Source organism: Castor canadensis, chromosome 4 (assembly GCF_047511655.1).
Source record: "Castor canadensis chromosome 4, mCasCan1.hap1v2, whole genome shotgun sequence".
Lineage (NCBI taxonomy): Eukaryota > Metazoa > Chordata > Mammalia > Rodentia > Castoridae > Castor > Castor canadensis.
The window spans coordinates 151509478-151525882 of record NC_133389.1 but is presented as its reverse complement, the minus strand read 5'-3'; the positions used below and the strand labels follow the sequence as shown (position 1 = coordinate 151525882).

At 35.8% G+C, this 16405-nt stretch overlaps 2 protein-coding genes across 10 annotated transcripts in view; one reads left to right on the top strand and one right to left on the bottom strand.

The window, feature by feature from the left end:
* The first annotated feature begins 1513 nt into the window (after positions 1-1513).
* LOC141422710 (cation channel sperm-associated targeting subunit tau-like) lies at positions 1514-4513 on the top strand. Its single transcript, XM_074072310.1, is given in 3 exon segments — positions 1514-1825; positions 4140-4392; positions 4395-4513. Coding segments are annotated over 3 exon segments (684 nt in total).
* A 4189-nt stretch (positions 4514-8702) lies between these two features.
* Positions 8703-16405, bottom strand: part of LOC109682429 (STE20-related kinase adapter protein beta) — a 34335-nt gene continuing 26632 nt past the window's right edge. For 3 of the 9 annotated variants that reach the window (XM_074071406.1, XM_074071405.1, XM_074071407.1), the window contains 8 exons: positions 15590-15711; positions 14448-14556; positions 13413-13536; positions 12065-12236; positions 11667-11771; positions 11256-11500; positions 10114-10156; positions 8703-9530 (listed from right to left, as the gene is read on the bottom strand). In XM_074071406.1, coding sequence (XP_073927507.1) covers positions 9387-9530; positions 10114-10156; positions 11256-11500; positions 11667-11771; positions 12065-12236; positions 13413-13536; positions 14448-14556; positions 15590-15711 — 1064 coding nt within the window. In that variant the 3' untranslated portion in view covers positions 8703-9386. Of the gene's footprint in view, positions 9555-10113; positions 10157-11255; positions 11501-11666; positions 11772-12064; positions 12237-13412; positions 13537-14447; positions 14557-15246; positions 15353-15589; positions 15714-16405 lie in introns of those variants that run through there. The other 6 variants (XM_074071410.1, XM_074071414.1, XM_074071411.1 and 3 more) reach the window with 6 other exon arrangements.

The window sequence follows — 16405 nt, the reverse complement described above, 5'->3', positions numbered from 1 at the left end:
AAAAAAGGATTTTAATAAAGCAGACAAATTAGACAAAAAATCTATTTTCAGTCCAAAGCTGCGTGTATTTTTAGAAAAACTCTCAGAGTCAGAAGTAAAAAATCTAAAATCTGAGTTAAGTAAACATATCCAGCATTACCTTGTAGAAAGACTTTTAGAATCGGGCCATATCACTAAGGAGGACTTAACAAAAATCCACCAAAATTTGTATTTGATGAATGAGAAAAGAGAACTGAAAGGGCAAAATATTTCTCAGGAGAAATATTCAGAAACTGTAAAAGAAATCATGTCTTTTGTAAATAATTTTAACCATCATTTCATAGATAAACATTTAGAAATAAAGCTAAGATCGTTTTTAAGTGAAATTCTCCAAAACTACTTCCTTAAAAACCTTTCAAAGGGTAATTTATTTAATGAGACAGAATCTGTGACTCTACACTCAAACATATCTTCTTTAAAAACTGAAAGTGCCCCAATATCTTTTCATGAGTTACAAGACGATATTTTAAGAGGGAGTTTTGGTAAGAGGCTCGAAATAAACATGAAATGTCCTTTTAATAAATCTCTACAAAAGTATTTTGTAGGCTTATCAGAAAATGAATTATTAAATCTAAAAGCTAATCTAGGCAACTACCTCCAGGACCAGTTTATAGAAAAGCTTTCGAGATCAGGACTAATGACAGAGAGGCAATTAAAGGGGCTCAACCAGCATAAAAATGCACTTAGTTCTAGTTCCATACCATTAAAGTATATAAAAACAGATTTACCTTTTAGAGATGAAAATTACTTTATGCAGGAGCATTCAGAAAAGCAAAATGAAAATTCAAATTTTGGTCAAAACCCTTTGCAGAAGACTCCTGAGGATAAAAGTATAGAAGCAGAATTGATCAAAATGGAAGAAGAGGGATCTTCTTTCTCACTTAATTTAAAAGAAAATCCATCAACAATTAGGGAGCAGAAAAATTACTACTCTAGAGATGGAGCTAACACACTAAGTTTAATAAAAATACAGCCTTCTTCCAGCAAAAATACCAAGGCAAGTCCATCAAATAAGTCATCAGAAGGACTTACAGATATAGTGCTTAAGAAACACAAGAAAGAACAGGGATTTATGCAATTTTCTCAAGGAAAACATTCTTTTTATAAAGCAGAGATTCAAGACCTATGTAGTTGGGATGGTAAATCAAAAATAATTCAATCAAAAGCTTGCTTTGAAAGGACTCTGAAGCCCCTTGGAAAACAGGAGAATGTTAATATTTATAAATTGACTGTTCAGCAGAATCCTGAAGCAGGATTGTCACCTCATCCAAGAATTCCTAATTGCAAAATGCCAAGGGAAGATGAAGAATATTTAAATAGACTCACTTTCCCTTCCTGGCAGACTAGTACTTTCATTCATTTCAATTCAGAGAGTGAGGAACCATCAAAATTAGACCAGTATTGTCAGAGACTGAAAGGAAATAACAACAACAATAAAAAACACTTAGTAACGTTTGCACAATTCGATGATGAAATGCAGACTCTTTATGTAGACCGAAATGAAATTTATAATGCAAAATATACTGACATCCCTGAATCACAATCATTTAAAAATAAAGGTGAGAAAAACTCAAAGTCACCCTTCTTCCCAGAAGTATTGAAAAGAGAAAATGTAAAACTCAAGGTTCGAAAAGAAAGAGACAATGTCGCCAAACCAAAAAGGTCATTTAACAAGATAGTTAGGATACTACCAGCCACATCACCAGCCACACTGCCCGCCACAAGAACTCCAAGGAAATCTGTCCCAAGGACTTTGCTTCATTGGACTGCAAGAAGAACTATACATGTAATAATGTTTTTTTCTAAGTCTCCTTCTGTATTTGGCAAAATTCTGTGACTAATTTACCTTAGAATATGTATGCCTGAATGCAAGTGTGTGTGTATAACTTTAATTGCCTTCACAAACAGGCCTCCAAGTTTAGTAATTCTTTTGAAATTCAAATATCACTTCACCTGATTCAAAATATAATCACAAAATCAAGGTGATTATTAACACACCTGTAAATAGAGGCTTTGTAAATGGCACCTTCTCTGGGACATGAATTAAAAAGGGCACCTTGTCCTCTGGGCAAACCCTTTAGTGTACAGCAGCCTAGAACCAAGGCACACAGTCCTGCCTCTGGAAACCTGATGGATATTAGCCCTTTGAAAATTAGCCATGGGCTGCTTGCAACCCAGCCTGTGCAACCACTGGCAGAGGCTATCCAATGTGGAGACATATCTGAAATTTTCTCTTCCTAGAGTCATAACTATATAAACATATAGGGCTTCTTGAAATAGCTGAGTTATATTTCAGCAAATAAATAAGAAACTCCTACAACTAGCTAGTTATTTTGGTAAGAATTAGGGATATGCATAATTTAAATTATATTGAATTATGAGTAATTCAATGTCTACCTTTTACTATATCATATGCTAAGATCTTGAGAATTAAGGTCTAATTTTAATATTAACATAATTAGGACAGTATTCTAAAGCAAAGAATAGCTAGGAATAAAAAGCACTTATTTTAATTTTTTGGATCACTGCTCTTCTCAGTTTGTGTAACACACATGATTTATAACTGGGAAAACTCTTCAAATCTAAAACTGACATTAAATTGATAATTTGATGTGCACAATTCTGCCTTTGAATAACAAAATAGTTGCTTTAAATTTGTTTTCCATGGTAGATCAAGTTACTAGCTTTATAGTGGTGGGACAGATATTATGTAGCTAACTATATGTTATATGTAATATATAGTTAAATATTCTATTTGCTATATAGTGGCAAGGTAAATCAGTGTAGTTCATACTCTTAATTTTGGATTCTTCTTTTCTATCTAAATTCAATAACTTAATATTAAGCTAGCCTGTATGTGTGTGTATGTGTGTGTATACTAGGAAAAGGAAGTAAGAGATTGTAATTTTCTTAGAGAACAAAGGCTCTCTGAAGTGTCTTTAGACAAACAAAATCTTTAATATCCCTTTTTCAAATGAAGTAAGAAATTGCATTTATATTAAATGATGCAAGCTCTCACAACCCTTTTCATAAGAGCAGGCAGAGTTAACATTATTTCCCTCCATTAAGTCAACTGTTCCTAAACCTTTCTCTCAAATAAAACTGACAGTAGAGAATTAAGTGGTACTAGAGCATTTGTCAGCTGATCAGAAAAACACATTCATTTGATTTCTTGAAATCTAGGAATCTCCAAAAGAAGTCAAAACAGAAGAGAGAGAAATTTGAGTTTTAGGAGCTCCCAGGAAATGAATCAGAGGTGTCAGTCTCAGCCCCTTCCACTGGCACCCTAGTAAACAGTTATCAGCTGTAGAGCTAAAGTTAGGTATTACTAACACAACAGAAGCTCTTAATAATAGGGCCTACCTAATTGTTCCATGTACATAAGAGGAAGAGGAAGAATGTTTGCCTTTTCCAAACCCAGGCAAAAATGTAAAGGAGGTAGAATTAGTCTTTAGATTCTTCATACTTTCTTTTGTGGAAATCTCTCAGTATATTCTTCCAATTACAAATAGAACATTCAGATGTTCTGAATGTTCTATTTGTTTTTATTCTCAGAATGTACATAAAAATTTTAAATTGTTTTTTTAACAATTTTAACATTACAACCATATTCTTGGATGAGAGAGAGAGAATATGTATATATACTATATACATACACTGATAAAGATGTTTATTAAGTATTAAAGACTGATCAAAGTTTGGGCGACATAAGAAGTACAATATAAAAGCTCATAATTTATGTTTCAGGTCAGGTGAGAGATACTCTGGTGAAGAACTGAAGAGTAGGCTGGCCAGCTTTGCCTAGGAGTCTGATCCCTGAGGACAGCTCCCTTTTGTTTATCTGGTTTCCAGCTTCATATCTTCCATCCCTTTTGAAACAGCTGATCCTTTGAAACAATACAATTTCTTAAAAACAAAATAAAACATGGTTTCTAATGTAGAATCTAATGGAAATTTTTTGGTATAAGGCATTAATTAGGGATTGCCCAAGAAACATCCAGTGCTTTCATCCTGTTATTATAAACCTTAGTCTTTGTAAATTTAAAGTGAATTTTTAAGAAATCTAACTTACCAACATGATGTTTTATTTTAATATTTAGGATTGTTTGGATAAAATCGAGGATTTACATGTGCCCTCAATTAACCATCCTAAAAAAACAAAATCAAGAGCAAGACTTTTAGGAAGAAGTCCAGATGATAGCCACAATGAGGCAAAACATTGTGTAAGACCATATACTGCTCCAGAGCCTAACAGACAAGACAGCGCCACTGGGAAATTCGCAAGTCCTCGAATGGTTTCAGCAGGCATAGTTCATATAAATGATACAACCCCAGACTATGAAATGCATAAAATGTGGCCAAAAAAATATTAAAAGAGGATGCTGAAAAATGTTGGCTCATTTGTGATATCATGTAAATGTCAAAGAGTTCAGAATGGAATATTAGGCCAATGAGAATATCACTTCTCCATTAACAAAATGGTTTGGAGATTTTTCCTTTTGTATAATAGAATGACAAAATTTCATCTTGTTAGAACCATTTTGTTAAGTCTAAAATGAAAAATAAACACATTTACTGTAAATGTGTTTTTGTTTATAAACCATAAATTCAGAAATACATTTTCAGTTGATATTCATAAGCAAAGTTTTTCCCTTTGTAAAAATACTACTCCAGCTGGGCATGATGGCTCACATCTGTAATCCTAGCTACTCAACAGGCAGAGATTGTTAGGATCATGATTTGAGACCAGCCTGGTGAAACAGTTATTGACCCCATCTCAACCAATAAAAAGTTGGGTACAGTGGTTCCCATCTATAATCCCAGCTATGAAGTAAGTATAAATAGAAGGACAGCAGTCCATGCTGGCCTGGGCATACTTGCAAGACCCTATTCAAAAAGTAACTAAAGCAAAAAGGGCTGGCAGAGTGACTCAAGTGATAAGAGTGCCTGCCTAGCAAGCACAAGGCCCTGAGTCCAAACTTCCTTACCAACAAAAAAAAAAAATCACTCCAATTGTATTTTGGAGTGAAATATTCTCTAACTTCCCCAACATTTGTTACACTCTAAATTATACTTGTCCTCCAGGTTCTTCATTTGTTATCTGTGTTTGGCCTTTTGTTAAGACTCAACTCTATTCTATAGCTCTAGTTGTATTTCTAGATTCGACGGTCAACCATTCTTTGGGCTTACAAAACTATTAACTTTAACATCACTTGATACTGCACTTTTTTACGTGATGAATAAGGATAATAAAAGATTCTAGTACTAATTCCTGAGGCAGCTCTTACACTAGCATGACTTTCTAACTTTCTTGAAAAACTGTGAAAGGGCCTTTTTAATTGCACCAAACTCAAAAAGCTACATAAAATTGTAGAAACTGCATATATATCACCTATCTACCAAAGTTAATATAGAGGACGAAGAACTGGTCTGATTTCTATAAAGTACAGTTTCATTGAACTTTGACTCGGTCCTGAAAAGCAAAAATTTCAATTCACAAAATTTTTGTTCAGTTTCAGTTTTTCTACCAGAAATCATAAAGACCATTCTGTTAAAAAAGAATTGGCTAATGGAGAACATAAATTCCTGATCATTCATTCAATGTTATAATCAGAGTAGTGATTTTTTTATGAGGATCAAGAATTTCTAGTAATCCTCAAAATTGTCAGTATAGACGATTCAACTTGGGATTTTTAAATTTACAATGAAGTGAAACTTATACTTACTCCATAGAAAGGATGTGTTGAATTCTCATGTTTTCCTGGACTAGTGACGCATGATGCTCTTGCATGAGACTGGCCAGTCCCGTCGGCCACCAAGTCACAAAGGGCAACAGCTGATGCTCCACAGTGTGCTGTGTTGCTCAGCTACAAGTTTTGATAAGTTAGGTATATTAAGTGCATTTTCTCTTGGGATATTTTCTTTCTTTTTTGGGGTGTGGGGAGGGCGGAGATAGGGTCTATGTAGCCCAGGCTGGTCTCAAGCTTGCAGTCATCCTGCCGCAGCCCCCTACTTCTGGGATTACAGGTATGAACCATCATGACTGGAAGGATAGTTTCAATTTATAGCTGGTTTATCTGGGTGAAACCCCATCGTAGGTTGAGGAGCATTTATACTTGTATTAGTTGGCACATAACTGCGAAAACACAAGTAACTCCAGATTTTTCAAGTAGAAGGAATACAGGGAATTAGTTTTATGCATGATGGATCAAGGGTAAGAAGCCAAAAGGGATCCCGAGGGAACCCAGGGATCACCAAGAGCAGGAAGTACTTCCATCACTCAGGTGGAAGGGAAGCAGGAGGAAGTAGTGTTAGTAGAGTCTTGAAGTCAGGAACACTAGAAGACTAGGCATTTGAGTGGCAGATGCCGTATTTCTTTCTTCTTTTAGCTCTGACCTTCCACTATTGCCTCCCCAGATACCACAGAATGTGAGTGAATGGGAAATGTAGTAGCCTGTGAAGCAGAGCAGAACAGAGTGGAGAAATGGATTAAGCGCTAATTGGCAACTGATCCATGGTACTTAAAGAGGAAAACCACTGATCTGGCTTGAACTAAAGGAAATAGTTACTAGATGGAAATATTACATCTCTAAAATTTTCAAGTCTTTTTGTTTCATACACTGTAAATCCTTAAATCTTTATTAAACATCTACAATATGCCAGACATTTTTGTTAAAAACCAGGAATATCCTAGTCAGTAAGTATGCTCAAGGACACAGTCAACTGGGGACACAAACACAGAAGTAATTATAATAAGAGTTGCATAAGTGCTGTTTGGGGAGAGTTCTATAGGTGTTCATAGGAAGGCATGTTAGCTATGGTGATTGCTAGTTTGGGTCCTTCAAAAACATCAGGATGAGAGTCAACATGTGTGGTAGTCAGAATAATGGTCCCAAGCCTGTCCTAATCCCAGGAAACTCTGAATGTTGCCTTCTATAGTGAAAAACCCCTACATGTTAATCCTAGAACTTAGAACTATGTTAGGTTACATAGTTAAGGGGAATCAAGGTTTCTAATCAGCTGAAAGTAGGAAGAGAAATTATTCTGGATTATTTGGCTATACCCTATGGAATCACAAGGGTCTTTAAAAGTAGAAGGAATGGAAGAAAGAGAAATGACATTTCTGACTTTGTGGACAAAGAAGGCCACAAGCTGAGGAATGTAGACTGCCTTTGAAAGCCAGAGAGGGCAAGGAAACAGATTCTCCTCTAGAGTCCCCAGAAGGAATCGGTTTTACCACAATGAGACTCATTTTGGGCTTTGGAGTAACAGAACTGTAAAATAGACTGGTGTTTTAAGTCACTAAGTTTGTAGCAATTTGCTAGAGCAGCCAATAAAAACTATTAAAACAAGAAGTGATTATGGTACAAACTCAAGAAGGCATTCATATACAGAGTGAAGCTATCAGTCAATTACAATAGCTCCTGCAATGGTTAATTTTATGTCAACAACACTGGGCCACAGAGTACACGGATATTTGGCCAAACATTCAGGTGTTTCTCAGTAAGATTAACATTTTGATAGCCCTCCCTAATGTGGGTGAGCCTCACATAATCACCGAAGACCAGAATAGAACAAGAAATGCTAAACTCTTCCAAGTAAAAGAGTTCCTCCTGCCCAACAGTATTAGAAGTGGGGCATCAGCTCTCTGCCTTTTAACACAAGCTGAAATACTGTCTTGTCCTGGGTCTTGAGCCTGATAAGATAGCCTTTGGACTAGAACTCCATTATTGGGTCTTGGGTCTCCAGCTTGCTGACTCACACAGCAGATCTTGGAATTTGTAGGCCTCAACAGTTGCATGAACCAACTGCTTAAAATTTGTTTATGTATGTATGAATGTTAACACACATATATTTTATATGTATAAACAATATACATGCATACATTCTATTGGCTCTATTTCTGCAGAGAACCCTAATACATCCACAATAGGAGAGCTAAGAGACATCATTTCATGATTCCCCCCTACACATATACACACACTATACATATGCAAGAGAACCCCCACACAGAATCAGGATCTTTTAAGATTTCTATGGGCTTCTCTAGCTGAGGGGAATTCAAAGGGAGAGGTAAGTGGGATGAACTACAGCTCCCACCACTGCAGCTGTTCTCAGGGCCTCAACTGGTCTTCATCCTCTCCCTCTTCTGGCCATTCAAAATTCTTTCACCTTTAGCTTTCACCTTTGCAGGTCTTGGTGGCTGTACTGATAGAATAACTCCAACATTCATTCTTGAGAGGGTTTAGTAAACTACAAAGGATTGTGTTTCAAGTTGCCTGTTATTTCTGTATTATTTATATTTTGGGTAATCTTAAAATAATCATGTAAAAATAACTTGTATGAAGTTTTATAGATTAAGAAAATCCACTGACAGAGTCCCAATTTATCAGAGCTCAAACTGCAAATTTTTGTGACAAGCATCTCTCTTTTGCATATAAATGCCATTAATTAAGAGCCATATGTTTTTAAATGTTGTACCCTGTGCAGGAGCAATAATCATTTAAGAAGCCAGCATGCCTTCTGCCTCTATTGAACCAAACAACTAGTTGTCCCCAATTCGTTAGGTTATGTAAATCAATCTGTTCAAGAGACATCTCTTGGCAAAACAAATTAGGATCTGTGTTCTATGTCAATTCATACAACAAAAATAAAAGCATAACTCAATTCAATAAATCTTTATTGAGCCCCCACGGGGTGCATGAATTCAGGATCTATAACTTACATAGATAGAAAAGTGTTACTTTAGTGCCCCCTTTTATTACTTTAAAAAAAGCAACTGCATCTTTATAATTTCAAGGGAGTTAGGCTCAGTTTGGTGTTACCATAATCTATTAACATTAGCAGAAGAAAAAGGGGAAATATAAACATTTCCCTTCTCTAAAAATAGGGTTTGGTGTCAGGATAAACTAGCCTGTTGGTCTAACAGCTGATCAAAGAGGCTAGAGGATATGGAAGAACAAGATGTCCTTGAAAGCACTGTCCTCTGAAGGCTTATTCCCAAGAGAACAGCAAGAGGTCAAAAAAACTAACTGGCTCAAAAAAAATTACACTGAGAGAACAAGAAAGAAGTGGTCACAGCTTGGGGGGAAAAATCAAGAATAAATGACACTAACTATAGCTACATTAGTAATTCTGATGTTTCCCTGGAGTTGTGAAGGCACTCTGATCTAAGCAGAAGGGTTATCAATCAATGCCCAGTGAACAGAGTGGTTTTAAATGATAGATTCTCCAGTGCACCAACTGTATTTTCAAGTATAATTCTGGTATTTGTACCTAGCAATACAGGAGAAAAAGCAGCAAGGAGAAAGTGTCAAGTATATAGGACATGAAATGATTTGGCAGCCCTAGAATTCCCAGTCTGGGTCTTCTTCATTAGGAAAATCACATTCCGGCTCAGTCCAAGGTAACACTGGAGGCAGTACTACTGATGGCTTGTTATAAGCAGGGGGCAACAGTGAGAGTATGGAATCCTGGCTTTCTTCTTTCATCTGTTAAAGAAACTCAAAATAAGGCTGTTGGTACATAAATTCAAAACATCAATTTTATTAGCAATAAGTAATTTTCAAAAATCATTTTAAAAGTGTTTAGGGGCTGAGGCATGGCTCAAGTGGTAGAGCTCCTGCCTAGCAAGTGGGAAGTTTTGAATTGAAACCCCAGTACCACCAAAAAAAAGGTTTAAAATTACTTTTAGGTATTTTCTCTAAAATGCTTTTGATTCTGATAATCAGAAAACAGGAAGAATTAAAAGCCTATTCAAATGATTTTTATCAGAATTATTTTGCCCTCCCATTATTTCTAGCCAATATAGAAAAAAAGTCTAAACATATATAGTGAGCATATAATAACATATGATGATAATCTAGTTTTTACTCATTTTATTTCACAGAATGGAAATCTTTTAGAAAGTCTATAACTGAACTACTAAAATATTTTTCTATTTCTAACTTTACTTTGTAAGAAAGTTAATAGTAAGACTCTTGGCAATCAAACTATCTCATGAAGTCAACAAAATGAGGTGACTTTTTAATAGTATTTAAAAATATCTAGACAACAGACGATAGATTAACTCACCTGTTTGAAGAATACATGGGATAATAAACTTCTTGCTGATGGCCTGAAATTTTTTAAAAAGTTATTTAAAAAACAGAACTTCATACCAGAATGTAGATTTTATGTGTGTAAATATATTAGAAATTAGGGATATCAGCCATGGTGGCTTATGCTTATAATTCCAGCTAATTGGGAGGCAGAGATCCAGAGGATTGTAGCTCAAGGCTAGCCCAGGAAAAAAGTTAGTGAGATCCATCTCAATTAACAATAACAAAAAAGCTGGGTGTGGAGGTGCATACCTGTAATCCTAGCTAGTCAGGAGGTACAGTTAGGAGGATCATGGTCCAGGCCAGCTCAAGACTCTATCTGAAAATTAACTAAAGCTAAAAAGGGCTGGGGGTATGGTTCAAGTGGTGGAGCACCTGCCTAGCCAGTGTGAGGCCTGAGTTCAAACTCCAGTACCAGCAAAAAGAAAAGTAGGCTTAGACCTATAATATCTAATATATAATAGTAAGAAAAAAAAATCTGTTAGAAGGCCAATTCTCAGTTCCAACCTTGACTAATGGGAGGAAATAATTTTAGAAGTATCCTTCAATTAATCCATACTCATTATTGGGCATCCACTATAAGGAGCTACAATAGGTACTAAGGAGCTTAAAAAAAAGATGCACAAATCTCTCCAAAAATACTAATATATTGTTACCTACAATAGAATAGCAGCAACTTTCTTTTTTGGTGGTATTGGAGCTTGTACTCAGGGCTTTGCGCTTGCTAGGCAGGTGGTACTAAAGCCATGCTTCCAGCCCCAACAACTTACATTTTTATATTGCTTAGAAGTTTCTAAAATGTCTTAATATACATGCAGTAATTAATGTCCAGAAAGAGTGATGTTTTCAAAAACATCTGAGTTTTACAAGGTTGACTTGGGTAGAAAATAGTATAGCTAAGACTGAAGCCCAACTCTTCTGATTTTGAATACAGTGTTCTTTCCATTTGGTTACCACTCCTACTTGATCTTAGCATTGTTATTTTCTAGATTAGACTAATTTTTTCATCAAAAGATTGAAAAAATATTTTAATTTTATGGGAAGGGTAATATCACAAAGCCTCTATAAAATATATAGCACTTGCATTCTGTGCTATTTAGAAGTAGCCAATATTACCTTTTCTCAGGATCTTGCTGCAGGCAGAGCTGTACCAAGCTAAGGAAGGCAGGAGAGAAGGTTTTTGAGGATGGTGTGTGCAGTCGTTCACTGTTAACTGTGTGAGTTCCACTGGAGACAAGTACACTCTCTCCAATCCCAGAGTCTATACCTGATCGGGAATTTTTCATTCTGGAGTCTGACTGAAGGAAAATACTGATATCCAATGGGTTATATGGAGGACCTTTCAGTTTCTGTAACAGCATCTAAGAGGAAGAAGAAAGCCCTTAAACCCTTTCCAGGCAAAATATTAAAACAATGGAATGACAAAAAGCTCCTAAGACTCTACAATAAACATGTTTAACAGGAATTATCTAGAATGTAAGACAGCCTATAAAAGGCAAATAGCTCAGGGATTTTAGAAGCACTTACCTGAGTCCTATGCATATCTTGGAACGGTATCTGCCCACTGGCTAATTCACATGCTGTAATCCCAACACTGTAAATATCTGACTTCACATTATATCCATGTAAATCCTGTAGAACACAATTCATTGAAGTCCTTTAGTGCAAATAACTTAACAAAAAAGTTACACATGTGCTTTTTGAGAAAGGATGGTGAACAACAGAAAAATAACCCCATAAATGTGAAATCAAGATCCACCTAATATATAATTTACAGTGTAAAGTCCCTAACATTTTTTACAAGAAAAAAAATGGTCTTGCAGTAAGCCATTCACCAATCCCAATAAAGGACACAACTGTCCTTTAGTCAAACTCAGAAGACATTGAGACACAAAGAAAAACCCAATGCAACGGCCACACCTGACCTGTCTCAGTAGTTCTGGACTCAGCCACGGCTGCACTGATGTGCTGAACTGTGGGAAATCAAACACAGCCCTATGCCTCTGTCCATGCTTAATCAAACTATGCAGGTGGGACAGGCCAGAGAGGGTCACTAGGCCATCACCAGAAATGAGGATATGGCTGGCTTTAAAACTCCTAGAACAAAAAGAAACAATCCTAAGTACTAGGAATCTGGCCAATGAAGAAAGAATAAAAGCCTGGTCAGAACAAATCCATGTATTCGCTTAGAAATTAAATACTCTTTATAAAATAGCAATGTATTGCACTGTGAAAAATACAGGAAATGTTCAGGGAATTAAGGAATTATTTTAGCTACTTAATATAGCACCAGGTGAAGGGAAGATGTAAGTGAAAGCTACCTGTTTAGAATTGGTAATTTTTTTCAAACAACAATCACATTTCGCTATTTTAGGATGCCATTGCAAAGACATCTAAGAAGCCTAAAAACTGAGTAATATTTGAAGAATAAGGTTATATTTTAAAGTTAAATGCAATATTGTCCAATAAAAGCCTCTCATGGTATAACACCATTTATAAAGATACGTCATTTAGAATTTTCCTTTTAATGTCGGATATTAAAGAGGCTTATCTTTCATCCAAAACTCTAAATTTGGACACCAACAGAGCAGGACAGTCAATAGTCTGGTAAGGTTAAGAAAACTTCAGTTAATTAGAAGTTGGTTTGAAGTTCTCAGCTAAGCAGAATGCTGCTAACATACAAATAGCAAAACAAAAAACTTTAAGGAAACTGAAACAAACAATAAGAAAGTAAGTTTATTTAATATTAACTTAATTAAGAAGTGAACAAAGTCCCAATGTATTACTGCTTTTCACATTTCAGCAAATTACTTCTGCAACTGCAGTCTGGTAACAAGAGAATTAACATTTAGCATTATAATCTCAAGATGCTACAAAATATTTAAGAAACCAAGAAAGGATTAATTATAATTTGTGCATGATATAAGCTTGAAAGCAAATAAAGAAACTCTGTTTAAAAAAAAACAAACAAAAACTATGTAGGGTCCCCTTCCCTACAGCAGACAATCCTGAATATATAGGTCCTTATATCCCACCTAAGTTGGAGACTGTGAGTTCCATGAGGGCAAGGAGTCCATCTCAGTACCAAGTACAGTACTTGGCACAGATGCTGTGATCTCAACATTTTGGTGAGTGGACATTAAAGACAAGCATCCACTCTGTCTACTGGCCTCTTCCTCAACTTTCATTTATAAATTTCTTAACTGTTCCTTAAAGTTCTCTAAGAGACTTTTGCCATTAAAACTCATTTTATAAAATGCATTAAGTAAATACCTATGAATACAGCCATTTTGGTGCAGATAGTTCAACCCTTGCACTGCTCCAAAGAGAATGTTTCTTATCAAGGGTTCACTCATTCCTTCAGGAAAGTATGTTCTCAAGAGCTGACTTGCTGAACCTGAAAGATATCTTTGAAATCTTTAGGTGAACATTGAAAGTGATTCTGTTTTCAGCTATGCTATAGATGATCTTTTCAACCATAAACACAACCTGTAACTTTTTTGGAGTCTAACAAAAAGTGATTTTTCCTTCAAGAGCTTTTGAAAACTTTGTTTTGACTGGGGATATAGCTCAGAGGTAAAGTGTGTACTAGCATGCTCATGCCCTGGGTTTGATCCCCAGCACCATCGGGGGAATTTTTTTTTTCTAATGACTTTCTAAGCAATTAGAAAAGAAAACTAACAATTTTCCAATATTAGTGAATAAAAATAGATACTTTATATGTATATGATACGCAATTTTTAAAATCAAGAAATAGTTCACAAAGGCTATTCTAAAGATAAAGCTTTGGAATCCATTTACTTAATTATTCAGCACGCTTACTGAACACCGCACTGTAGTAAGTACTATGTGAGTACCTGTGGACTCCAAACCAGGAAATATAAATGAACCTCCCTTCGAGAAGCACAAGTGAGGGAAATGGGCACACACAGATGCTTACAATATGATGAAATCAGTTTACAGGGACCATGTACATAAGTGGGAAAGCTATTTCTGTCTGTAGAATAACAGTTACTCTCCATTTAGAGAGGAAGGAAACCGAAAAGAAGAGGCAGCTGACCAAAATCATGTGATTCTTAGAGAATTAGGGATGAGGTTTCAATGATCATCATACCCATTTTACTTTTTTTCTGAAGACTAAAAAAGTCAACATGAACCATACATAGAAATGTATAATTAAATCTAAAATCAGCCATTAAATTTATAAATTAAAAGTAGTTAATCATAAACATAAGGCCCTGCTCATCTTTATAATGGAAGCATTCAGGCTAAACAATGAGTTATTTTATTTAAAAGCAGTTTTCTTACCATAGGCCATAAATGGAGAAATAACCCAAAGCCAGTTGCCAACAGTGAAAACTGTCCAGTAAGTTGTAATATTGTGGTGCCGGAAAAAGTGGGATAGAACCACTGCTTTCTAGAACGAACACAGAGACAAGACATTTGAAAACAACTTTTTCCCTTGTGCTGATGACAATATTGGTATCTGATACTCAAGGGAACATACTAGTGCTCTGCAGTGTTCTTAGTGCTTTCATCTCTGTAAATCTCACAACCACTCCACAAAGTATGTGATATTATGAGTCCCATTTTGTTTATTTATATATATATATATTTTTTTGGTGGTGGTACTGGGGTTTGAACTCAGGGCATTGAGCTTCCTAGGCAGGTGCTCTACAATCTGAACCACACCACCAGTCCATGAATCCCATTTTATAAGAAGGCACTTAAAAATGTTAGAAAACTTGTCCACAAGCACATAGTTAATAACAGAAGTCAAGGGAGGATATGAACTTAGTCTGACTCCAGAGGGGATATGCTTAGTAACTATTCTTTCTTCTTATTGTAATGTTTAAAAGCACATAAAATAAGTGGAAAAAGTCATGTACAACATATCACAGACAGAACCACTGTCAATAAGTTACTTCCAGTTATTCTTCTGTGCAATATACATGTGCACATAGAAATAGTTTAAAAATTGGAACCATATCAAAATAAAGTTCTTTCCTCCTTTATATCAAAAATCATTAGTGACAAGAAAATGGCATAATATGCCTGAAATATAATTCTGTTAAAATTTATCAATTCAGAAGTTAATTTTCCTTACCTGGATGGAATAGACTGTTTGCTTCTGTGTTTTCAGTTTCCCACTATGACTGTGATTGGACTGACTATAGGATGTTGCAAATTTCCAGACTAGCATGTTGAATATGCTATTCAAAGAAATTAACAATAGTTGCTGGAGTCTGAATGCATTTGTTCTTTCAGGTAATGGATCTGGTTTCCAAGTATTCTTTCTAATTCAGTAACTGAATGTTAGTCAAAAAAAAGAAATTTACCTTTTCCTAACAGAAAGAATTATCAATTTTTGGGAGAAAAACTCTTACAGATGGAATTTTCTCAAACAGACACTACATTAATTTAGATCTATACTTTCTTCATATCATTACCTGTAAAGCTTTCAGCCGTTCTTCAGTGCAGTTTTCCAGATTTGTAATTTTTATAGTTACCAGTGTTCCTGTAGGAGTATGCCGTGCAAGATGGACAGAGGTCAAGTTGTCAAATCCTCTTCCTGTAATCAGACATAAAATTCATGGCAGCAACCAAAGAAAAAAAACCCGACATTGTATTTCTTCAAAATTTAAAATTCCTGTTCTTCAAAACATACTATCAACAAAATGAAAAGGCTTAAGCATCTGCAGCACTGCAGCAATGGTCCAGAACTCAGACATGTGGCTTACCAACTGTTTCAACCCAAGCTCATTTTCAGGTGTCTAAAAGGAAGGTGAGGGTCAGTCGAAACTGACTCAGAAGGTGGAGCATTCCATACCTGGGTGATTTTGCTTGGTCCTCTGCTGTTTTCTAAGGTTCAAAGTACAGACCTCCATCCCACTTAGCTACTAGGTATTCACAGTAACTCCTTGTAACCAGACTTATGCCACTTTCATGACCTTACTTAAAATCTGACCTAATGGAGGGTGTCCCCTCTTTTCCTTCCTGGTAATCTGCCTCTAAGAAATTTCTTTAAGTACACTAGAAAAGTTTTGTGACCTGTTGGACAATTTCTGCATGAGAGGCCATGTCCCATACATACTCAGGTCTCCCATTTTTCTGGTGGTAGTGAGCTGCTCAGACTTTATGTCTGAGATCAGAGCCATGTGGAAGAGAATAAGAAGGAACTCTCTAGGGTTTTTTGAGTACTTACACAGATCCCAAAACAGGTTCAGGGGCTCATGGGACCTGATAAGCCTTTATGAAGGTTAGGA